The 26,738-nt window shown below is 39.1% G+C and overlaps 1 protein-coding gene across 1 annotated transcript; it reads right to left on the bottom strand.

Moving 5' to 3' along the window:
* Positions 1-170: 170 nt before the first annotated feature.
* LOC148305887 (uncharacterized) lies at positions 171-25,761 on the bottom strand. Its single transcript, XM_088265962.1, has 18 exons — positions 25,394-25,761; positions 17,921-18,036; positions 17,374-17,530; positions 16,290-16,483; positions 15,384-15,446; positions 15,066-15,151; positions 14,185-14,279; positions 13,817-13,961; positions 13,558-13,684; positions 12,978-13,056; positions 11,222-11,315; positions 10,296-10,400; positions 9,408-9,499; positions 8,598-8,666; positions 7,655-7,733; positions 7,493-7,568; positions 6,857-6,965; positions 171-5,540 (listed from the first exon to the last, which is right to left on the bottom strand). Exons 2-18 carry the CDS (start codon positions 17,996-17,998, stop codon positions 4,240-4,242), a joined length of 2,949 nt encoding a protein of 982 aa, XP_088122088.1. The 5' UTR covers positions 17,999-18,036; positions 25,394-25,761; the 3' UTR covers positions 171-4,239.
* Positions 25,762-26,738: the final 977 nt, after the last annotated feature.

Here is a 26,738-nt window from a genome sequence, read left to right as displayed (position 1 = left end):
ATAAAAAAATAAATACTTAAAAAATTGTTTATTTATACACATTGGCAAGTTTAAATTCACATTTACAAAATGTCTTAACATATAGATTTCTAGGTTTATATATATATATATATATATATATATATATATATATATATATATATATATATATATATTTATATATACCCATGCCTCGCTATACGGCCACTCTTTATAATGTCCCTCTTCAATTAACAACATTTTGAGTATGTCCAAATACTTATTCACAAATCTTCTGGATTATCTCCAACTATAGTATTTTTCATATTATTCATCTCACCAATAGATGTCTCTAGTGAAGTTCTAGTGATTCAAGAACAATGTTTTAAAATTGGTTCATATATGTAGAAGTTCCAAGAATTTGAGTGGTGTGGTTGTCGTCAATAATGGGTAGAATTGGTGAATGTTACAGGTGTGTAAAGTGATCACTTGAGTGATCCAGGCTATGAAGGTCGTCAGCCCCATAAATGTACAGACTTCCATATTCTTCTTCATCCTTGATGAGATGTCAAAAAATAATATGTACTACATACACGTACTTTATGTAACATAAAGTTGTTTATTTTATGTAAAAATGTGTGTACTTATTATGTATTTTTTTTATTCAAATTAAATAAAAAGATAAAATGCATTTTGAATGATAAACCATGTTACATATTTAACTGAGTAAGAAATACTGAACGAAGACGAAGAGGACGACCGAGGAAAACTTGGCACAATCAGGTATGTCAAATACTTGAAAGCGGCCGGGTCAGGAGTCGTAATAATCGTCGGGTATGTATGAGGGGATGCATGAATGTAGAAGAGGCAAAGAATGTTTGCAAAGACAGAGTGGTGTGGCGTTCGATTCTCTCTGCCTACCCCTGCGGAGAAGCGGCGTGATGGTTAGTTAGTTAGTTAGAAATACCGGCATCCGGAGCATGTGTAAGACGGAGGATATCGTAAAGGCGGGGACGACAACAAAGGCGATACTGGAAGGAACATATAAACAGAATGTCAGAAGACAGACTTCCACGTATCGCCCTCCAAGGCAACCCTGAAGGACGCAGACCCCCAGGCAGACCCCCGAAAAGATGGAAAGGCAGCTGGGAGTCAACATACCAAGAGCTACAAGCGGAGGCACAAACAGATCCCTAGGATCTACAAAAAGAAGAAGAAGAAGAAGACATATTTAACAAATTTGGAACCGATCCCATTGAATTTGTATGAATTTGTATTAGAACGATTGATCCTTATGCGGCTTTTCGTATTGCGGCCAAGTTTCTTTGAACGTATCTAGGCCGTAAAGCGAGGTATGGGTGTATAACGTTGTAAATAAATGCATAATTTTAGGAATATGTTTCTAATATCGCTCACTCCTTTCAACAACGTCATAAATAAAAAAACTTGATTTTACAGGAGAACGTTTTTAAAGTATGAAAATATAACACAATGTATTAAAAATAAATATCAAGCCTCTTATTGAACGTTTTACTGTGCAACAGATTTTTTAGGTAAAACCTGAAGGTTTTTCTCCATTTGAAAAATATTTACTTTATTTAAAAAAATAATTAAACAATACATTTTCTTAAAAATACAGAAACAACATTTTTGCCCTGTAGCGGGTAAATATTTAGTTAAAAATATGCCGCTTTTGCTGGGATATAGTACATTTTCTGGGCATTCCGAAATCATGCAAAACTGAAAATTGACAAATTTTGATTTATGACGTTCTTGAAAGGGGTGAGCGATATATCAAAAATCGACAATTTTCAGTTGTGCATGTTTTCGGAATGCCCAGAAAATGTACTATATCCCAGCAAAAGCGGCATATTTTTAACTTAATATTTACCGTTTAAAGTGTTGTTTTTGCATTTTGAAGAAAAGGTATTGTTTAATTATTTTTTTAAATATACTAAATATTTTTCAAATGGAGAAAAAACATTCAGGTTTTACCAAAAGATATCTGTTGCACAGTAAAAAGTTCAATAAGTGGCTTAGTATTTATTTTTAATACATTTTATTACATTTTTAAACTTTAAAAACGATCTCCTGAAAGATCAAGTTATTTGATATGTGATGTTGTTGAAAGGAGTGAGCGATATGTCAAGAATACATTAAAAATTACAAGTGACTTCGTCATTATGGATTTGTATGAAAATATCGGATCAGGTCACATTTGGCAAGAGTTACAATTCTAACAAGGTCAAATTCAACATGACAGCCGAGGTCAAAAAGATACATCATAAAAACCCTTTTCTTTCTTCACATTTACAAAATGTATGTGTAAAATATATGTAAAATGTAAAGCGATCATTTAACCAGCCTGTGACAGGTCATTAGCCGGTTATTTACCCGGATTTCCATATCTTCTTCATCTATGTTGAGATGTCAAAATAATGTATTTTAAATGGATTCTTAATATCTAATTTGTTCATATAAATATACATAATTTTTTTATCAACTCCGTCCAATACGGAAAAATATTTAAAAATAAAATACTTGTATAAGACTGGTTGAGTTTATTCATGTAAACTGATTAGTTTTGAGAACTACATTTGTTCAAACCCACACGAAATATAACAGACGATAATACAAATTGTTTGCGTTATGAGAACATTTGTAGTTCTCCAAACTAGTCGTGTTGTAAATACAAGGTTGCCATAATCAAGTTATTGCTGATCTACAAGGTTACCGTAACAGAATTGCCGATTGACAAAGCTACCGTAACCGAGTAGTTACTGAACTACGAGGTCACTATAACCAAGTTATCAGTTGAGCAAAACCTACAACCGAATTGCTGATCTACAAGGTTGCTATCATTGCAGATATACTGAGTTTTCGTTTATCTACAAAGCCTCTGTAACCGAGTTGTCGCTGATTTGCGATGCCGCTATAACTGAATCATCATTGATCTGAGATTGCTGTGACATAGTTGTCGTTGATCTACGAACCTACTGTTACCGAGTTATCTAATCTGTTTGACCCCTACATCTTAGTTGTAGTTGATATGAGGTCACTATAACCGAGTATTAATTGATTTACGAGATTGCTTTAACCGAGTTATTGCTTATTTACGAGACAACAACAACCTAGTCGTTCCTAATTTACGAGGCCGCTTAAACCAAGTTAAACTAAATTGTATAATTTTCTACGATCATCTTAACCTAAATAAATTATCTAATATTTTACAATCGGCGATAATAAAATCCCAACGTCCGCCTCCGTAGTGTAGTGGTTGGCACAATTAGCTACCGCGCTGGAGGTGCCGGGTTCGATTCCCAGGTGGGTCAAAATAAAAGTCAAAAATTTGAGTAGTGTGGTTGCCAATCACGGGTAGAATGGTTGAATGTTGCACGTGTGTAACGTGATCACTAAGCCAGCCAATGACAAGTCATGAGCCCAGACTTGCATATAATCTTCATTTATGTTGAGATGTCAAAAAAATGAATATTAAAACGATTCTTAATATCTAATTTGTTCATATAAATATATATCAATTTGTATCAACTCAGTCCAATATTGAAAACACTATAAAAAACTTGCATAAGACTGGTTTTGAGTTTATTCATGTATACACGATTAGTTTTGAGAACTATGCATGGTTCTCACAACACGTGATAATACAAATTGTTTGTATCATGAGAACATCCATAGTTATCATAATACAATTGTTTGTATTATAATATCATCCATAGTTATCAAAATACAAGGGGTTTGAATTATGAGAACATCTGTAGTTCTCAAAACTGACCAGTTTACATGAATAAACTCAAAAGTAGTACTATACAATTGTTTTATTTTTACATTTAAATTGTATTCCACAAAGTTGATGTCAAATCGATAAATGTATAGGAGATGGCGTATTGCTAAGCGCAAAGGGGGTATCTAACACAGGTTCTATATCAATAAATACAGACATACACATACAAATACTCATCTATATAAATAAAAATATAAGTGTTTGTTTGTTCCAAATCTCAATTCTCCTTAATTGATTCACGGATTGCTTTGAAATTTAGATACATCGCCAGAAATACGATAAAGATTTTTTTTAATTTAAAGTTTTTTTTTTTGTTTGTTTGATGGCAGCGCCATCTGTTAAACGTAATAGCGACACATACGCAGCACAAACGTTGCTCAACGAAGAAGACAATGGTATGCGCGTGTGAGGCGCGCGTTTATATGACGCAGTGCTCTATGCACCATTGGGGTGCGGATAAGGGTTTGAAAAGTTTTTTTTTAGTCAGTGATGTGTTTCTCGGAGCCCGATTGCCATCCGGAGTCCATGGTGTTGCTGTCGCTGCAGCAGCGCAGGTGCACCGGGTTGCCGGTCGCGCCCTCCTCCACTTCGCAGCCGTCCAGGGCGCCCGCGAAGGCCTGCACGGGCTCGTAGCGCAGGTCGGGCCCGAGGCACACGCCGCGGCGGCCGCCGCCGCCTGCTGTGAAGTGGCCGAAGTCCGGCGGCGCCTTGCCCTTGGCGCGCCTCTGGTCCATCAGCTCCTCGATGGCCTTGGCCCGCAGCAGCTCGTTGCAGTCCTCTATCGCCTTCTTCGTGAGCGAGACATTGTCCTGGTTGGTTTTGTCTTGGGAAGGTCTTCTGCGCAGCGGAGAATTGACTTCCCCGTCTTCGCTCGCGGAGTCCTCCCGCCCTTTCTTGCGGAGCTGGTCTTCTATCGTTCTACCGTGCAGCGGTGACGAAGATGCATCAGGCTCCTCCAATGAGTCGTCAAGGTTCTTGCGACGTATGGAAGCGAGCGACGCGTTCAAATCGTCCAAAACGCGTCTCCGCAAAGGCGAGGGATTCTGATCAATCTTGGAATCGTCCAATTTGCGCCTGATCGGAGAAAAGGAAAGAGTATCGTCAATCATGGATTCGTCGATAGGTTTCCGCTTCATAATCTGGTCCGCATCGTCTTTCATCCGCAAACTAGCGATGGTTTGGTTGACGGAGCAGTTCAAGATGGAGTCTTCTAGCGCGGATCTGCGGGCGGAAGCCAGTTCATCCATCGCGTCCAGGGAGTTGTTCATGGCGTCTTCGATAACCCGCCTTCTCGTAGCGCTTTCGTTGATCATGCTCTCATCGATGGCCTTGCGCTTGTACGAGACTCGAGAGCCGTCCACGGAGGACTGTGCGGCGAACGCTTCGTCGGAGATTCTCCGGCGGTAGCCCTCCTCCCTCCGGCTAGCGCTGAGGGGGTTCGGGGGGCTCGGGAGGCCTACACAATTGCCACTAGCACACATAAAGCTAGCACGAAGCTCTCTGCTCCTCCCGAAACCATTGGGACAAGCATCGAAGTCCCCCAAGTGACAGACCCCTTCTTCCTCTTCGACCCTCTTGGCGCAGTCGGGGTTGGTGCAGCGGAAGGAGCCGGAGGGGTCCTGGCAGACGTCGTCCTCGCGCTCCGGGTACTGCAGAGTGCCGGCGTGCAGCGCCGAGTGGCAGCCCATCCCCGGGCCGGCGTCGCAGCGGTCCCTCTCCCTCTGCGGGCCCGGGTTTCTCTGCCTGCCCCTGCCGGGACTCTGGCTGCAGGCCGCCATGCCTGCAAACATTACGCAACCGTCCATCAACACAAGCATCGCCGCATTTTAATCGAGGCTTCTATGCACACATTTCGATAGCAATAACCAGCAAGGCCGATTACAACTGACAGTGTTAGACAATATAAAATTATGTTGCCCTTATAGCTGTTTAGCCAACCTTTATAGCTATTGGTTTCGGGAACAGCTATTTTGGGAGCGGCGTGTTGCCGTGTTTTGTAATCACGTGATGGTATTTGTTAATGTAAGGGAGTGGTGCACAGAATGAAAACAAAATGATGTACTTACAGTTGGTTCCTTTGGTTTATTAAAATAAATGCGATTCTATATATTGACTCCATATATTGTAAATTATTTGTCATTAGCTGATTCAAGTAAAGTTAATATCTAAATAAAACGTCTGTTCGCGTCAACGACCCAAGCAGTTCTCGCGGCTCAGCAGTCAGCGCGACAACCCAACGGTGTTACCACACCTTCTTCAGGGTTTGTTTTATAACTTAAAAGACATGTTAGTTATAAAACATTAGTTGTACAAAGAATTAGTTATAAAACAAACCCTGAAGAGTGCAACAGGTTGTTGCCGAAACTAATTGGTTTTTAATAAAAACTGTGAGTGGATCAAAACACAAAGTTATTTTATTTCTCCAAATACATAATATATTACAATGATCCACAAAGTTAGTGCTTTAAATATTCAAAATATTATATTAGGTTATAAAGAAGGATGAAAGCAGAGTGAACGCTGTTGAAATGCGCTCCCTCAGACGAATGTGTAGAAAATCATTGTATGACAGAATTAAAAACGACGATATAAGAAAGGAATGTAAGGCTGAACGAGGAATAATTGAAAAGATTAGGAAGAGTTCTTTGCGGTGGTATGGACATGTGGAGCGAATGGATAACGAGAGAATGACTAAGAAAATATATGTGGCGAATGTGAGAGGGAAAACAGAACGTGGACGACCGAAAAAGACTTGGCACCATCAGATCAATCAGAACTTAAAATCTGGCGGTGTCAAAAGTCTGCGTAATCGGAGGGCATGTATGAATAGATGTATGGATGTGAAGGAGGCGAGGAGTGTATATCAGGACAGAAGAGTGTGGCATTCCATCCTCTCTGCCTACCCCTGCGGAGAAACGGCGTGATGGTAGTAGTAGTAGTAGTAGTAGGTTATAGAATTAAATAACAACTGGTCACCAGTCTGCTGATGTCGGTTACGATGGAACCCGTTTGCTGGTCAAATAAACTTCATGTGGAAAAAATTACATAGTTTTTATTTTATTCTATATATAGGTTAGGTTAGGTTAGGTTAGATACCTTGTCGGTGCTTGTGACGGGGCCCCCGCAGGTGGCTCTGCCCCTCCGACTCGGAGGAGGAGTCCCCCGGGGACTCCACCCCTCGTCCGGCGCCGCAGTACTCCATCGCCTTGACAATAAAAGACAATGATTAGTCCTCCGCTAACTCGCGGACTGAGGAATAGCGGAATACATATATCGCTCACTCCTTTCAACAACGTCATACATCAAAAAACTAGACTTTCCAGGAGATCGTTTTCAAAGTTTAAAAATACAATAAAATGTATTAAAAATTCATATCAAGCCACTCATTGAACTTTTTACTGTGCAACAGATCTTTTAAGGTAAAACCTGAAGGTTTTTTTTCTCCATTTGAAGAATATTTAGTATATTTAGAAAAATAATTAAACAATACCTTTTCTTCAGAATGCAAAAACAACACTTTCTGCCGTGTAGCGGGTAAATATTAAGTTAAAAATATGCCGATTTCGCTGGGATGTAGTACATTTCCTGGGCATTCCGAAAACATGCACAACTGAAAGTTGTCAATTTTTGATTTATGACGTTCTTGAAAGGAGTGAGCGATATATGATATTAAAAAAACCAAAAAAAACTTTTTTGTTTACTTGAAATCCATCAACCTAATACATATTTTACCTTGAGAGAGACATTGCAACAGCTGGAGACATCAGCAAAGTATAATTCAGAACCTCCGCTTCGACCCTGTGCTTGCCTGCAACAAAAAAAATTATAAATAAATATATATACGTATATATGTGTGTGTGTGCATGTGTGTGTATCAGCTGAAGGATGGAGTACCTCTGGTTAGCTTGCTTCTCGCACTGGAAGGCCAGGTTCTCCTCGCCCTGCAGCACCGTCTCCTCGACTCCATCCGCCACTGGAATCAGTCAACACAACGTTGGAACACAGCGTTACAGGGCTGGATGGGGTCACTGTAAGGCCCAGATCGGAACTTAGTAACGGTTAGGCAGTGTGTTCCGACACGGGCCCTCACCAAACAGGCCGTTCGCCAACCTCAAGTGGCGCAGAGAGCGATGGAGCGCTCCGTGTTAGGCCAATCTCTATCCGAGATCTTCATCCTCTAGCCCATATCCACACCCAATGGTGCATAGGGCACTGCATTATATAGAAGCAGTGTCATCTTGATCATTAAATGCACAAAGGAGAGGTGATCAACCTTGCGCTTCGGGTACCCTTCTTCTCATCTTCTTCAAACCCATATCCGCACCCCAATGGTGCATGGGGCACTGCATCATATAAACGCAGTGTTATCTTGATCATTTAATGCACAAAGGAGAGGTGATCAACCTTGCACTTGCAACCAGTCCAGGGTAATAATATTGAATAAATATTAGAATGAAAAATCACAAGACTATCGGTAAAATTCTTATCTGTAGGGAACTAAGGGAGATATGAAAGTTTAAACTTTACATATTTTAATAAAACGAAAAACGGACACCGCTATACGTCATCAAATTTAACGTCATCGGGTGTGTTATGGGGCGTATCCCTTTATGTATCTGCTTTATAGAGCCGTAATAGTAGTAGTGTGGATTCGTTCCTGTGTCGTCATTCGTTACCAACTCATGAAGGTGAATTTTCCAAAAGAAAATTAATGAAAATATTGATTATATCGGCTGTTATAAACACTTCACGAGTCTAATACAATCCTTTATAGGTTGAGTGTGTTAATTAGATATTCCTCCCGTCTGACAAAGATCCATTAAGACCCGTGTAATACCTGGATGCTGGTATTTCTGGCACGTGTGCTGGTGGGCGTCCTCCACCTCCTCGGAGAAGTCTTCGGAAACTAGAACAGACACACCGCATTCCTTATCCAGCACAGCATAGACAGAATAAAGACATCTCAACATAGATGAAGAAGAATACGGAATTAATAGATCCAAGTCACTTTGTGGTAAAATCTATCCATTTTTAATTAAAAAATTTCATTCGAACCCTTATCCGCACTCCAATGGTGCATAGGGCACTGCATCATATAAACGCAGTGTTATCTTGATCGTTAACACATGAAGGAAAGGTGATCAGCCCTCCGCTTCAGGTAGCAGTCCAGGGTAGTATTGAATAAATATTAGAGTGAAAAAATCACTTATATTTATTTGACCCTCCCATGGGAATCGAACCCGGAACCTCCAGAACTTCTAGATACATATATTGATCCAACTCAAAATACAGTGCTTGACTTCACTAGAGACATCTATGGTGGGATTAGACAAGCTTTTTATTAAGCAGAGACTTTTTATTTGTATGAGAGGTCCGAATCCTTATATTATATATTCACAACATTCGTAGTGTGATTAAATACTTGTTCACAAATCTGGATTATTTTTTACATTTTTGACATATTAACATAGATGACAAAGGATATGGAAGTCTGGGCATTTACAGGGCTTATGACCGGTCATAGGCTGTTGTTTATATTACATATGAGAGAAGATGCATCTGAGAGATGTTTCGTCTGTGTTAAGTGTTGAGACATCATGTGCTCATATATACCCCGACCATTCGGAGCAATATTATGTTGGCGTACCTGTCTGCCTGTGCTGGCAAGCCCGCCTCGGTTGGCTGAGTTGGCTGGCGTGCTGGTGGTGGCTCATCTGCTGCAAGTGCTGATGAAGATACCTGCGGAATGCGACCGAATGTGACTAAGTGCGTAGCGAAAAGATAACTCGGTTGGCACATAGTGTGTGCCAGCTTGGATTGTGCCAGAAGCGCCCTTGGCACACAGTCTGCGTCGGCTTAAATAGTACTTATTCATTTTCTGTACATGTTTAAATAAATAAATAAAAAGTACCAGCATTGCCCTTGGTGCACAGACTGTGCCGGCTTGAATAGTATCAGACGCGCTTGTCTCACAGTATGTGCCAGCTGGGCACATACTGTGAGACAAGTATTCAAATACACATTCCTTCTAGTCTCTAAACTACTTGTGAAAGGGATCCGAAATAGAGTGTCGATAATGGTTGAGTGCTAATGCGATGATTGACCTCTGTTAATGTCTTTGCACTGTTCCGTGACTGTCTGCTCTGCTGGTCGGGGTTGTGGGCGTCTGTGTACCGGCCAGTGTCGGGTCAGAATCGGATCTAGCTGACTAATTGAACTAAATACTAATCTCTTTCACTGCCTACACCAGGGTACTTCTAGAAAATTTGGTGATGGACTTACAATCTTGTATTTATTTAGATTGGCAGTGACAGGTATATTGAAAGCTTTTAAATGTAAATTCACAGTAAAATCGGGATACAATTTTATATTGTTTCACATTTTCAATAAATTTCACAACATAGTTCAAAAAAAAAATTTCTTAGCAAGAGCTGATCTGTCAGGAAGCCTAGATGCTTCTGTATCAGATCTGGGCATGCAGTGGGACAGCTTTCAATATATAGTCTCTAAACTATTGCATAGTGGAGTGACTGACCTGTGGTGTGGCGTGTATGGGGGCGGTGGGCCCAACTGCCAATAGCCCCCCGGAGAGTTGGCCCCGAAGCCGTACGCGCTGTCCCCGGAAGAGCTGCCCCCCACCCTGTAATCACAACACATCCAGATATACATATTCCTTCTTCTTCTTATTATTATTATAGGCCTTGCGGCCTGTTTTTAACCAGATCCACGCGGCTGACATAAGCGTATGTGTTTTCACTTTGCTCCATGTTTCGAACCTCAGTTACCAGGCCAGAGTCTTCCTGCCAACGCAAGCACACCAAAACGCAATATTCATGGGTCAAAAGCAATGCTCTGCATTTGGTGGGATCAACAAGGTGTCATTTTCTTTGAGCTTCTCAAAGCAGGTGAAACAGTTACAGCAGAGCGCTACAAGGAACAACTAATCAAGTTAATTCTTTTGGTTGGGAAGTTTTACCCCACCCGCCCTACTCCCCTGACATCGCCCCATCAGATTACCATCTTTTTCGGTCTATGCAGCATGGTCTATCTGGCAAACTCTTCCGTAGTTACCATGAAGTTCAATTATGGGTAACAAATTGGATTGCTTCAAAAGAAAAGGTTTTTTTTTTACAGAGGCATTAGGATTTTACTTGAAAGATGGGCAAAAGTAATTGAAAAAGAAGGGCAATATTTTGAATAAAACTTTACTTTTAAAAAAAAAATATTTTCAATTTAAAATACTACAAAAAACGGCGAGAATTAATTCAACCCCCTAATATATATGGTATCAAACGTTTTGACCAATATCACTAGTCTGTTTTTGTTTGGCTGGAAGATATTGCTTTTTAGCAATAAGCCCGCCAATGTACTTATTTATTTTCTGTACATGAAGTTTAAATAAATAAATAAATATACATATACAAGGGCATCTAAACAGAGACAAAGAGGAATGGTTTATACCTCTGATTGGAGTTCCTCGGCCACGGGAACCAGCTCCAAGGAGACACTCTTCGACCTGTTCCCGGATTCGGAGAATAGAGGTTTCCCACGCGACCTGGAATCCACAAGTAAAGTGTTGTAATAACCGTACACAATGCTGCCCTGGCTGCCATTTGAATATCTATCATGCATCGTTTTGCCATACATTAGTCTGAGGGATCGCATTCAGTCTGTTTAATGTTTTTAATACATACGCCTTAAATGATATGTATGTATATGTTAATTTTTTAATAAATTTATTTGATTTTAATTAACCGGATCCACGCGGCTCGCATAACCGTTTGTGTTTTTACAAGACATGCCCCATACGCGGCTGACATAAGCGTTTGTGTTTTCACTTTGCTCCAAGTTTCGAACCTCAGTTCAAGTTGGAGGGATTTTTTCATGGTGTGGAACTTTGGATAAAATAATACGTCAATCCTCGGCCTTATGACATCTGTTGAAATATCTGACTAATAATTTGTAATATCACAAGGATAAATAAAACAACAGATCCCTGATTTTTCTTGCGGTCGGTAATTAGTCCGCGCCATAATCATGCCCTATATCTGTCTCACTCTCGACGCTACGCATGGCCAGTGGGTAAGAGTGACACACGATGCGTGCTTTGATTTATTTATGTTACGATCTAATTTGTTTATATTACAATATATTTCAAGAATAATGTGACACACGTGTATTATAGAGTACCAAAAAGGCACAATGAATCCCATTGAACGTTTTTGTTTAGGAAAATAAATCGTTTCATAACTAAATACATGATAAAAGTAATCATTTAAAAAACGGCGAAATACAGCCGCGCACGAGCGTCTCTTAGGAACAAAGTTAACGCGTTTAAAAGGTTAATATCAATATCGCAACAGCTAATCACTTCCCTTGCACACACTATACACCCTTGTCACCAGCTCCTGCAGGTCTTCTTTGCTATCAGCAAGAAGCACAGCATCGTCAGCATACAAAAGCCAACAGACAGATAATTCCTTCCAGCTCCAATTTAATTATCCATGCATACTTTAAACAGTCACGGTGACATTACACATCCCTGTTTTACACCTTTTAAAACATTAAACCAAAATGCGGAGACTCTATTTTATACCCAGACCTACATACGATTTCTCCCATTACTGCTATTTTCCACCCTGATCTACGTCCATCTCTTTCAAAAACACTAGCTTAGGATTTGCCGCACATTCATCAGCAAATCCCTTTCCTTGCACACTTTATACACCTTTGTCACCGGCTCCTGCAAGTCTTCTCTACCATCGGCAAGAAGCACTGCATCGTCGGCATACAAAAGGCAACAGACTGTCAGACAATTCATTCCATTCCATTATCCACGTGTACATTAAACAGCTGCGGTGACATCGCACATCCCTGTTTTACCCCTTTAACACGAAGCATTGGTCAGTGCAGCATTGTGCAAGTGTTAGTGTGCAAAATATATACAACAATAATATTCAACAGCAAACCATTTTCCCTTGCACACACTATACACCCTTGTCACCGGCTCCTGCAGGTCTTCTCTACTATCGGCAATATAATGCAGTGCCCTATGCACCATTTGGGTGCGGATAGCTGACACGTCAATACCGCAACAGTTAGCTGTCACTTTCCTTGCACACATTCCTCCGAATGATGCCATTCAGTCTACTTCGATCCTTCCATGCTTCGCTTCTGGAAGACTTCTCCGGCTCCGAGGCGAGGAGTTGATATTTACCCGAGGCCCAAATCCGGTGCTGGAGGTCCCAGGTCACGGCTGCAGCAGCACGGCACTCGGCGCAACACTCCCCGCAAACCTGGTGAACGAGATTCAATCATGACAATAACACATTGTTTGCGGAAAGGGTGAACCTTCCCCTCCCGGTGATATGTATTGACTACAACTCAACTTTTCAAATGAGAATATCAATATAAAATATAATAGATACGGGCTCACAATTTTTGTATTCCTCCGTAGTATAACAATGTATTACATGAAGGTATTATAAAATATCTCTCCGCCTCCGTAGTGTAATGGTCAGCATGCTCGGCTACCGTTCTGGATGTCCCGGGTTCGATTCCCAGGGGGGGGTCAAATAAATATAAGTGATTTTTTCACTCTAATATTTATTCAATATTACCCTGGACTGGTACCTAAAGCGGAGGGCTGATCACCTTTCCTTCATGTGTAAACGATCAAGATAACACTGTGTTTATATGACGCAGTGCCCTATGCACCATTGGGGTGCGGACAAGGGTTTGAATGAATGAATAATTTCATGTAATTCATGAGTGAAAATTCTAGGCAAAAGCCCTACCTGAGGTTGCTGGGAGTGCGGTCGGGCAGGACTGCCCGACTGGACCGCGGCGGCGTTGCCGGCGGGTCGGTACAGTGATCGGCAGCGCAGCTCCAACTGCTCCCAGTACATCTTCTTGCGCTCGTGGCTGGAAATCAGACGGCGCGTAAGACACGCAAAATACTCCTCTTCCAACTCTCATCCCTCATGCACCACTCCAGAGAGAATTAGAAGTGGTTAGTTAGTTTTGCATAGAAACAATTTTTAAAAACTTTGTTACCTGAGCAGCTGGTAGGCCAGCATGGCAGAGCATATGCAGACTAGCACTCCCGCAACCGATAGTCCAAACACGACGCCGAGACTCTTGTACAATGCTCCGTGTACAGTGCCACAGTCTACGACCGCTTCAAACACGCATTTGACACCTAAAACAGTACCAATTCATTTAAATCCGCTGTTTAAATGGAAAAGAAAGAAAATGGGAGAAATTATTTAATATGTTTAATTTCACAATGGTTGTGGAGCAATTAGGATATTAAAAATGCTATGTGATCTGTCAAGAAGCACGCTGTCCGCCATGAGAAATCTCTTGGGAATGGTCCCACATCTTCAGGAGTCAGGAGTAGAACCTAACCTAACCCAACCTACCTTCTTCATCTTCAGGCGTCTGCCCATCAAGTCCGGAGTAGCAGGTACAAGTTCTGGTCTTCTCTGTGTAGACACACTTTCGTAGCGTCTGCAACCTGAAATATATAATAATAATAAAATATATACCTACAGGTTTTTGAACGGATGTTTATCAAACCAAATTAGAAGTTTTACAAACCAAATTGGATGTTTTACAAACCAAATTGGATACCTTCAAAACAAATCAAAATGGATCTTTAACAAACGAAATTGGATGTTTTACAAACAAAATTGGATACCTTCAAAACAAATCATAATGGACCTTTAACAAACCAAATTGGATGTTTTACAAACCAAATTGGATGTTTTACAAACCAAATTGTATGTTTTACAAATCAAAATGAATGAAACAAACCAAATTGGATATTTTACAAAACAAATTGGATGTTTTACATATCAAAATGGATGTTAAATAAACCAAATTGGATGTTTTACAAAACAAATTGGATGTTATTCATATCAAAATGGATGTTAAATAAACCAAATTGAATGTTTTACAAACCAAACTGGATGTTTTACAAACCAAATTTAATGTTTTACAAATCAAAATGAATGAAACAAACCAAATTGGATATTTTACAAAACAAATTGGATGTTTTACATATCAAAATGGATGTTAAATAAACCAAATTGGATGTTTTACAAAACAAATTGGATGTTTTACAAATCAAAATGGATGTTAAATAAACCAAATTAGATGTTTTGCAAACCAAACTGGATGTTTTACAAACCAAATTTAATGTTTCACAAATCAAAATGGACGTTTAACAACCCAATTTGGATGTTTTACAAAACAAATTGTATGTTTTACAAATCAAATTGGATGGAAACCAACAACATACCTGTTCATGTGAATAACCGTGGTCGTAATGGTAACCAGCACACACGTCAGCGCGCATACGAGACAGCACGCTCCCACCACCTTGATCTAAAAACAGAACAACATATTACTAATATAACATTCTCATCCACATTGGTATATTCTACAGTGATTAAAGAAACACTTGTTTTTATACCACTTGAGTTTTATTAAAGACTACTAGTTTCGGAAGCTAAACTTCCATCGTCAGGTCTGAATAATAACTGGTATATTCTCATAAGTTGGTATATTTTAGTGAGATATGTATATTTTTTTAAATAAAAAGTATGTATATAATTACCAAATAACTATAGCGGTTTCGTCTTCTCGCCAGACTCATGATGCATAGTCCGGTAGCGACCAGCTGGAAATCAAAGGTTCAACATGTCAACGAGATTCATTCATTACTGAGTATGTGGAAGGTTCAAGGTGTCAATAAGATACATTTACTACTAAGTATATGAAAGGTTCAAGATACATTCACCACTGAGTATGTGGAAGGTTCAAGATACATTCTATACTGAGTATGAGGAAGGTTCAAGATACATTCACAACTGAGTGTGTAAAAGGTTCATGATACATTCACCACCTAGTATGTTAAAGGTTCAAGACACATTCAAAACAGAACATGTGGAAGGTTCAAGATGTCAATGAGACACATTCACTACAGAGTATGCAAAAGGTTCTAGACACATTCACCAATGATGCTAAAGGTTCAAGATACATTTACCACCGAGTATGTGGAAGGTTTAAGACACATTCACTACTGAGAACCTACCACATATGGTAGGTTCAAAACACATTCACCACAGAGTATGTGGAAGGTTCAAGATACATTTACCACTGAGCATGTGGAAGGTTCAAGATACATTCTCCACTGAGTATGTGGAAGGTTCTAGACACATTCACCACTGAGTATGTGGAAGGTTCAAGATACATTCACCAGCGAGTATGTGGTAGGTTCAAGGTGTCAATAAGATACATTCACGACTATGTATCTGAAAGGTTCTAGACACATTCACCACATATGTATACTGAGTATATGAAAGGTTCAAGATGTCAATGATTCACATTCACTACCGGGTATGTGGAAGGTTCAGGATACATTCACCACTGAGTATGCGAAAGGTTCAAGCTACATTCACTACTGAGCATGCAAAAAGTTCAAGCCACATTCACCGCCGCGTATGCGGAAGGTTCAGCTCACCATGGCAGCCGGCACCGGCGTGGGGATGGTCTCCAGGTGCTGCAGGCTGTCGGTGTGCGCGCGCAGCACGCCAGCGGCGGCCAGCAGCAGCCCGCCCAGCAGGCACGCGGCCGCGCCCATGCCCAGGCACCACCACACGTACTTGCGCGGCCCGGCCGGCGCGGACGCGGCGCGCGCCGCCGGCTCCGCAGCGCCTGAGGCACACACAAGTGATGAGACAAGCAAGCCAACGATATCGCCTACTTCTGAATCAGGGTTTAATCAAAATTTTAAGAAGATTGTGCAATTTATCGGGTCAAACAGGCGCAGACGCCCTAAAGAAAAATTGTTTGCAAAGTTAATGGCATCCCGACGTCACTTCTCTAGCTAGTGGCGCGGAATACTGAGGCCAGATTCCAAGAGTGTGTCCCACGTGATGGTCTACATTTAGGCAAAATATTTAAGAAATAAAATCCACACTTCTCTTCTTTGAAATAGTTATTGAAATAAATATTTATCCCTTGCAGTTTATTTTTTATTAAATTTTTAAATCCTAACTCTGCCAGCGGACACCTGATATTTTGAAATGCAAAAAATATTTTAAAGGAAAAAAAAGTTTTATGAAATTTGCTGGGCAAGTGTTTTATAACAATACGTAGAAAAAAATAGGCCCTATGGGTTAAAAAAAATAATCATGTTTTAAAATAAGGACAGTCTAGATATCGCTCAATCCTTTCAAGAACGTCATATATCAAAAAACATGATTTTTAAGTTTGAAAATATGAAATAATGTATTAAAAATAAATATCAAGCCACTTATTGAACTTTTTACTGTGCAACAGATCTTTTTAGGTAAATCCTGAAGGTTTTTTCTCCATTTGCAAAAAATTAAGAATTTAAAAAAAAAAAACTTCAAAATGCAAAAACAACACTTTCTGCCCTGTAGCGGGTAAATATTAAGTTAAAAATATGCTGCTTTTTCTGGGATATAGTACATTTTCTGGGCATTCCGAAAACATGCACATTTGAAAATTTACGATTTTTGATATATGACGTTGTTGAAAGGAGTGAGCAATATTTCATCCAAGATAATTATTATTATTACCTTGTCTCGGTCTGGGCCTGGGGGGTGGGCGTGGGGGCAGTGCTGGGGGGCGGTCCTTCCCCTGGGCCGCCCCCTGAGCCCCGGGGCCCGGCGAGGGGGCCCCTACGCTGGCACACTCCGCATACTGCGCCCCGCCGCACGTGCAGGCGACATGGTACTGCAACAGACAAAGATACCTTCAGACGCCTCAGAAAATACAGAATTTTTTTGAAGTATATATAACTTCCAATCGCGGTTGTCAATCATGGGTAGAATCGGTAAATGCCCAGACTTCCATATTCTTCTTCACCTTTGATGAGATGTCAAAAATAATATGAAAAATTAATCCTATAATTGGAGATTATCCAGATTTTGTGCACAAGTATTTGGACACACTCAAAACATACGCAGCTCTATGTGAGTGACTGCCTTTTAAGAGAGACTTTTTTAGATTGCGGGATGTTTTGTCACCTTTGCGTCACCAACATTCCTCACACTTTTGACTTGCATTAGCCGACCTAGAGACTCAGCCAGGGAGCGTACATGGGAAAGGAAAGGGAGGAGTTACCTTGTGCAGGTCGCTGGAGACGGAAGCCGTGGAGGCGGTGGAGGGGTCGCAGTCAGCACACGGCGCCCGGCGCGACATCCCGCCGCGCTATCCGCGCAACATCACCTCACAATACCCTGCAACATATGGCAACATATCAGTGGCCTGATGCTCCAAACTCCTCATCATCTCTTTCAAATCATACCTCTCTCAGATGCAAATTCCTCATCAAATGAAATCAATAAATTTTATATATATATATATATATATATATATATATATATATATATATATATATATATATATATATATATATATATATATATATATATATATATATATATATATATATATATATATATATATATATATATATATATATATATATATATATATATATATATATATATATATATATATATATATATATATATATATATATATATATATATATATATATATATATATATATATATATATATATATATATATATATATATATATATATATATATATATATATATATATATATATATACAAATTTATGAGGCGAATGTAGTTGGAAAAAGGAGCAGAGGAAGACCGAAAAAAACTCAATAAGCCCGCCAATGTACTTATTTCTTTTCCATACAAATAAATAAATAAATTTAGTATATTATTTCGAGAAATAAAAAGACTTTGTGTTTTGATCCACTCACATTTTTATTAACCAACTAGTTTCTCTTCAGGGTTTAAATTATATATATTAATAAATCATATATAAAGTCATAAATTAAACCCTGAAGAGGGCAACAGGTTGTTGCCGCAACTAGTTGGTTAATAAAAATGTGAGTGGATCAAAACACAAAGTCTTTTTATTTCTCGAAATAATATATCAATATGATCCACAAAGTTAATGCTTTCAATATTCAAAACGAAATAAATATAGATCTATCAAAAGTACAGAAAAACATTGATACATCAAGTATACTACTGCATTTCGCATTTTTTTGCCTGCATCCCTATACTTCTACTGCAAGCCCTATTGTCGAGACGACAATGGTCTGAAAAAAGGACAAACGCACAATGCACAATATCGCTTTTACAAATTCGGTATTTGCTTCAGGCAGACACCCGCCGGCCGTAAAGTACCGCGAATTCGGCAGGTAGACGATTTTACACTTCAAACAACATAAAAAGGGAGTACAAAGGGTACCTGCCTACCTGCTGAAGGCAGCCATATTGTTACGTGAAAAAATACGCAAGGCGAAGTTAAATATTAGATTTATTTCATATATCGTAGTCATACAGGAGAAAGTGACCAAGTGCATTGTTTTACAAAAACGTGATCATTGACTATTTGATATCTTACTAGCTTAATATTGCCCTGAAAACATCCCAAAGGATTTTAAACTTGGAAGTATAATATATTGACTTGGTAAAAATGACTAACTGCATTGATGTTTATTTTGTTGCCAAGCAAAAGTGACTTAAATGGCCCTCCTGAACATGTTACGTTATGTTAGTTGGTCACTTTCTCCTGTACGACTACGATATTGTTATCCACCTTGAAGTCTGTACTTCCTCAGCATTCCTTCTCCATGTTATAATGGATAAATGTAAACGCTGTGTTTCACTCTCTCTTACTGCTCGCTGATAGTGTGTGAAGGAGACGTGTATTGACCAGTGCTTTTTACTATTTGTTATTTTATTATTATTCTATATATAAGTCCTTTTGTTTCTCTATTAGTGTATTCGTCCGCCTCCGTGGTCAGCGTGTTTAGCTACCGTGCTGGAGGTCCCGGGTTCGATTCCCAGGGGAGGTGAAAATAATTATTAGTGATTTTACACTGTAATATTTATTTAATATTACCCTGGACCGGTTCCTGAAGCGCAAAAGTGATCACCTTGCCTTCATGTAAGTAATGATCAAGATAAAACTGCGTCAATTCAATGCAGTGCCCTATGCACCATTGGGTGCGGATTAGGATTATAAGTAAAAAAAACTAACTAACTAACCATCACGCCGCTTCCCCGCAGGGGTAGGCAGAGAGAATAGAGCGCCACACCACTCTGTCCTTGCAAACATTCTTCGCCTCTTCCACGTCCATGCATCTCCTCATACATACCCGCCGATTGTTACGACTCCTAACCTGACCACTTTCAAGTATTTGGCATACCTGATCGTGCCATGTTTTTCTCGGTCTTCCTCTGCCTCTTTTCCCGCTAACGTTCGCCTCGTAAATTTGTTTTACCGTTCTTTCCTCACTCATTCGTTCTACATGTCCAACCATCTCAACACAACTTTTTAATTAGCGTATTTAGTGTATTCATTGGTGATTTTTTTTATTTTTTATATTAGATACTGTATATATGTATATGTCCGCCTCCGTAGTGTAATGGTCAGTACGCTCGGCTACCGTTCTGGAGGTCCCGGGTTCGATTCCCAAAGGGGGTAAAATAAATATAAGTGATTTTTTCACTGTAATATTTATTCAATATTACCCTGGACTGGTACCTGAAGCGGAGGGCTGATCACCTTTCCTTCATGTGTAAACGATCAAGATAACACTGCGTTTATATGACAGTGCCCTATGCACCATTGGGGTGCGGATAAGGGTTTTATAATTTAATATATATATATATATATATATATATATATATATATATATATATATATATATATATATATATATATATATATATATATATATATATATATATATATATATATATATATATATATATATATATATATATATATGTATTATGTTAAAGGCATTAGCCGTTCAATAAAATTCAAATTCAAATCCACCGACTTACCAGTAACTAATAGATCACTATCAGTAGGGAGGAATATCTTATTTAACATACTCAGCCTATATAGGATTGTGTAAGGCTCGTTTTGCGTCAATCAATATTTTCATTCAGCATTTTCTTTCGCAAAATTCACCTTCGTAAATACGCTGCTTTCGTAAGTTGGTAACGAATGACGTCACAGAAACGATGGGCTTATTTTAATATAGGTAACATTGCTAAATTAATGGCGGCTCTATTTTCCCGTTTTTAAACCACATTTTCATATGGTGTGCAAAATACAATAATTACACAGAATCTCACCGTTCGGCACGTCAGTTAGCGTTTTAAAACGACGGTTTTACGATCGAATTTACGCGCAACGTGTTCACGCACCGGTCAAGAGCTCCGATCCGAAGAAAGATGGACAAAAGCACAAGCCAATCATCCGTTTTATATGCTAACTGACGTGCCGGACTGTAAAATTCCGTGAAGTGCACAAACGCCCCAAGGGCGCTTACTATCTGCACCCAATATATATAAATCGCAAAGCGTCTATTTTAGAAACTTGTCTGCAGATAGGGAAGGTAAATATGAAAAAATATATATATAATTAATAATAAAACCCTTATCCGCACCCCAATGATGCATAGGGCACTGCGTCATATACACGCAGTGTTATCTTGATCGTTAACACATGAAGGAAAGGTGATCAGCCCTCTGCTTGAGGTACCAGTCCAGGGTAATAATATTGAATAAATATTACAGTGAAAAAATCACTTATATTTATTTTACCCCCCTTGGGAATCGAACCCGGGACCTCCAGAACGGTAGCCGAGCGTGCTGACCATTACACCACGGAGGCGGATATATATATATATATATATATATACAATCATCGTTTTAAAACGCTAACTGACGTGCCGGACGGTAAAATTCCGTGTAATTCCGTGTAGTGGACAAACGCCCTTTGACTACTAGAATCCGATATGTCTGCTTTAGGCACTCTAGCGATAAATACCGGATCTGACGTCACGATTTTTAAAATCGTAAGAAGAAGAAGAAAGTATAAGTTGCATTTTGGGCAGCTTGTTAGAGATTCCTTCAAGGTTGTGCATTTTTTTCAATTCATATAGGCGTTTTTTTTAGAGGTTTTGTTTTTAAACTAGCAACGTTATTAATAAATTTAAGACCGATATCTCGAACTACTTAATTGGTCTGGATACTGATCGTAGTTCCAAGAATGTCGACCAGCTGGCTGATTTGTACAATGGTGTACTTTTCAGCTTGATAGACAAACATGCGCCTTTAACCACGAAAACCGTTCGTAAAAGGAAATCAGATGCATGGTTTGACGAGGAATGTCGACATGGAAAACAAAAACTACGGCGTTTTGAGCGTAAATATAGAAAGACGCTATTAGTTTCAGATCGCTTAAAGTGGCTCGAAGCACAAACCACTAATAGATTTTTGATTCAATCAAAACAATCTGCATATTGGTGTTCGAGAATTAGAGAACATAGGTCGTCTCCGAAACTCCTGTGGCAAAGTCTGCAATCTGTCCGCGGAGATTGTGAACTTAAAATCAACACACAAGCCACTGCTTCCGAATTCGCTATTTTTTTCAAAAATAAAATCGAAAATATTCGGAAAGCAATATCATTGGTTAAAAATCCAACAATTTCCTGTAATGCCTTGCAGTATCTGAAAATTTTCGAGTCCACAAATATAAGTGAGGTAACAAAACTTATTAATGCTTTGCCCAATAAACAGTGTTTACTGGACCCACTACCGACATGGCTTTTGAAAGAATGTGTTAACGAGATTGCTCCATTTATAAGAGATATTATAAACATGTCTCTGGAGAAAAGCATTGTTCCAAGGGCCATGAAAAAAGCAAACGTTACACCACTAATAAAAAATTCTCAGATGGACTCCGAGGACCTTTCAAGCTACCGCCCAATTTCCAACCTTCCTGTCATATCAAAAATAATAGAGAAAATTGTTGCCCATAGACTGACAACGTATGTTGAAAATAGCAAGTTGTTTTCAGAGAGGCAATCGGCATACAGGCGATACCACTCTACAGAGACAGGCGTAGTGAGAGTACTGTCTGATATAATAACTGCTGTGGATGCTGGTGACCTTGTTTTGGTTTCCTTTTTGGATATGAGTGCTGCTTTCGACACGGTTGATCACAATATTCTGCTGGAACGCTTGAGGAAGACATACGGCATCTGTGATAAAGTACTTGCATGGTTTTGCTCATACCTTCGAGAACGTGAATATTCAGTCATTTTTCAAAAAGTTAAATCCCCTTATCATTCCGTCTCTACTGGTGTACCCCAGGGATCAGTCCTAGGTCCTCTTCTATACCTTCTATATACGAAAGACATAGAAAATATTATAAAGTCACACGGATTGTGGTCTCACTGCTATGCGGATGACACTCAAATTTATTTTTATTGTAGGCCGGAGGAAAAATATAAACTTGTTGACTCTATTAATAAGTGCATTGAGAGAATAGGAGAATGGATGGCTGAAAACAGACTGACGTTAAACCCGTCCAAAACGGAACATCTCTGGATAGCCACACCTAAACGACAGAATTTGATTGATAACACGACATCACTCAATCCAAAGAGTACCACTACACCGGCCGTCAAACTGCTCGGCGTGTTCTTAGATTCTGATCTCTCCCTTGAGACTCAAATTAGAAAAACAACAAGTACATGTTTTTATCAGCTAAGGCAAATTAAAAGCATTCGCAAGAATCTGCCAGTTGATGCTGCCCGTCAATTAATAAATGCGTTTGTAATATCGAGAGTAGATTATTGTAACGGTATATACACGGGTCTACCAAACAATAAAATGACTCGACTGCAATCAGTGTTAAACGCAGCAGCGAGACTAATTTTTGGAATTTCTAAATTCAGTCACATCACCCCACTACTTCACAAACTCCACTGGTTACGCTTTCCAGAAAGGGTTGAGTATAAACTCTGCCTACTCATGTATAAATCAATACACAATATGGCTCCAGAGTATCTTAAGGAGCTGTGTATTCCAGATGAATTGGTTGATAGACGTCTCACGCTTCGATCGGCTACAACATCTGCAATGGGCAAAGTTATCTTACCAGCTCGCAAGCAACGCACTAAATTTGGCGAGCGTGCCTTTGCTGTTGCAGGACCGACGGCGTGGAATGCTCTTCCACCAATGGTTAGAAATAGTGAGAGTGAGATGATCTTTAGAAAAAGACTAAAAACACATTTGTTTTCTAAATCATTTCCACCATAATATTTTCCCCAATTCATTCACCGTGAAGCGCCCTTGAGGTATTTTTTTACGAAAATGGCGCTATATAAGTTATCCAATTTTATTATTATTATTATTAACGTTGTTTCTACAGTGTCAATTTGATAGTTGACAGTAGAATTGTAGCCAGTACGTTTTGTCATTTCACCATGAATAGGCTGAATGACCATTATGCGCGTCGTAGGTTCGGCGACCGGGCCAGAACAATATTCAGATTGATCCTCTTTTTCAACGCAAAATTTTGTTCACCGATGAGGCACATTTTTGGTTAAATGGCTATGTCAATAAGCGGAATTGGAGTGGAGAAAACCCAGAAGTCCCTTGCATCCATTAAAAGTCACTGTTTGGTGTGCTTTATGAGCAGGTGGAATCATTGGTCCATATGTTTTTAAAGACGATGCCGGCCAGAATGTTACGGTCAATCAAACAGAACCATGTTTACTGACTTCTTCGTACCTCAGTTGAATGGCATTGACGTGACAGAGCTGTGGTTTCAACAAGATGGCGCAACATGCCACACGGCGGTTGCCACCATCAATTTATTGCGGGAAATTCGAATTCGTATACCTCTAAAAAAACACCCTAAGAATATTATATTTTTTTTTCTTTCAATAAGTTGTTCACATTCGTCTGAGGGATCGCACTTCAACTGCATTTAGTTCACTTTCATCCTTCCAACTTGTTTCACTTCCATACATTAGGATTGGAACCAGAGCTCCGTTGTGCACTGCCAGTTTAGCTTTCGCTACCAAGTTTTTACTTAAAAATATAACTAATATTGCTGCTATAACTAATTTAGAGCACCATTCACTCTACTTTAAGCTTTTTAAATATTTTTTCCCAATTGAATTAAATATTTTTTATTATTTTACATATCGCTCACTCCTTTCAACAACGTCATAAATCAATAAATTTGATTTTTCAGGAGTTTATAAAGTTTGAGAATACATATAATAAAATGTTTTCAAAATAAATATCAAGCCACTTATTGAACTTTTTTACTGTGCAACAGATCTTTTTAGGTAAAACCTGAAGGTTTTTTCTCCATTTGAAAAATATTTAGTATCTTTAAAATAAATAATTAAACAAACCTTTTCTTCAAAATGCAAAAACAACATTTTATGCCCTGTAGCGGGTAAATATTAAGTTAAAAATATGCCGCTTTTGCTGCGATACAGTACATTTTCTGTGCATTCCTAAAACATGCACAACTGAATATTTTTGTTGTTGAAAGGAGTGAGCGATGTGTATAAGTTAAATAAAATAAAATGCAACTTAGGACGAGTGCAGCAACACGTGGACAAAATTCCAAACCACAACAAGCAACAAGTTACATTATAGACAAACAAAATATTTTGGGGTCGGAAGTCATTAAAAAAATTAAGGAACTTCTAAACAAACCTGTTTCTCGTTTGTAAGTCAGCGTTTAAATCCCTGCACCTTCGGACCGTGTTTAAATCACACGTAATTCCTTCAGATATCAATTTGAACTTGTTAAAAACACTTTTGAGATGTGGGACTGTGTTGTCATGGCGCGCAGCATCCCGCTTCCGCGACAAAACACCAAAATAACACGATATTAATAATGAAAATTGATCAACACTGCGCTGGAGTCCATTTTAAACTTTAAAAAACGCGTCGGCTATTTTTTTCACGTCGAATTCCCCGTAAAATAATTCACAAACTGTCACATATTTTCAAACAAATCCCAGCACAATGGATCAAGTTGGCGAAGTTCGTTCCTTTCCAAACTACACACAACGTCCTACAGCCGAAAATTACACTACATTACAACAATCGGATGCTAAATTTTATGCTTCGAGCAAAAAAGTAATCAAATTATAACACATCGTAAAAAATGTATAAGATAAATGATTGTACATTTTTACTCACAGTTGCCAACTTCAAGAAAACTTATTTAAATGTGTACCTACCTAAGAATATATACCTGGTTTTGAATAAGTCTATGAGACCTTCAGTTCAAGAATAGCATAAGCGCCAATAAAATAACACACAAAAATAGTAGTTATTGCGTAACAATAAGTATGGTTTTTGCGTGTTAAAGTAATGGTTATAAAGTATATGAAGGCATCTTAACCAAATATTTTTTCATGCGAAAATAGACGTTACTGTAATAAGTTTAAGATCTATTATTGAATGTGGAGATTTGAAGGCCTCTATAGTATTCCTTTTTTTGTTGCTCCCAGGTAATGACCAGAGCAGTTGTGAACATTAGAAAGCAGGTTTTAAATGGATGGGCCGCGGACGTTATTTTAAAGGCTAACGAACCATCTAGTCATCACTACGCGCGACGCTACCCGCAGGGGTAAGCAGAGAGAATAGAACGCCATACCACCCTGTATTTGCAAACATTCTTCGTCTCTTCCACGTTCACGCATCTCCTCATACATACCCGCCGATTATTTCGACTGCTGACCCGACCGATTTCAAGTATTTGACATACCTGATCGTGCCAAGTTTTCCTCGGTCTTCCTCTGCTTTTTTTTCCAACTACATTCGCTTCGTAAATTTTATTTACCATTCTTTCCTCGCTCATTCGTTCCACATGTCCAAACCATCTCAGCACGCCTTCCTTAGTTTGCTGGATTCCTTAGTTTGGCGGGGCGAAATATACAAGTAAAAATATTAAAAATGTCTCACAGACGAGAAATTTATGGAAAGGGAATATGGAAGTATTGGGCAGTTACAGTACATATAACCTGTCATCGACCAGATTAAATGATCA

The sequence above is a fragment of the Brachycentrus maculatus genome, unplaced genomic scaffold (assembly GCF_059751285.1).
Source record: "Brachycentrus maculatus isolate JH-2025_06_01 unplaced genomic scaffold, ASM5975128v1 h1tg000259l, whole genome shotgun sequence".
NCBI classification, from domain to species: domain Eukaryota; kingdom Metazoa; phylum Arthropoda; class Insecta; order Trichoptera; family Brachycentridae; genus Brachycentrus; species Brachycentrus maculatus.
The sequence above is the reverse complement of the archived record's forward strand: the minus strand, read 5'-3'. Positions and strand labels throughout refer to the sequence as shown.

Bases quoted from the DNA above. Each gene is read 5' to 3' on its own strand.
- LOC148305887 (XM_088265962.1), bottom strand. From the start codon at position 17,998: ATGTCGCGCCGGGCGCCGTGTGCTGACTGCGACCCCTCCACCGCCTCC. The intron at 17,531-17,920 runs GTAACTCCTCCC...TGTCTGTTGCAG, and splicing joins TCTCCAGCGACCTGCACAAG to TACCATGTCGCCTGCACGTG. The intron at 11,316-12,977 runs GTAAATATCAAC...TGTGGATTCCAG, and splicing joins GCACCGGATTTGGGCCTCGG to GTCGCGTGGGAAACCTCTAT.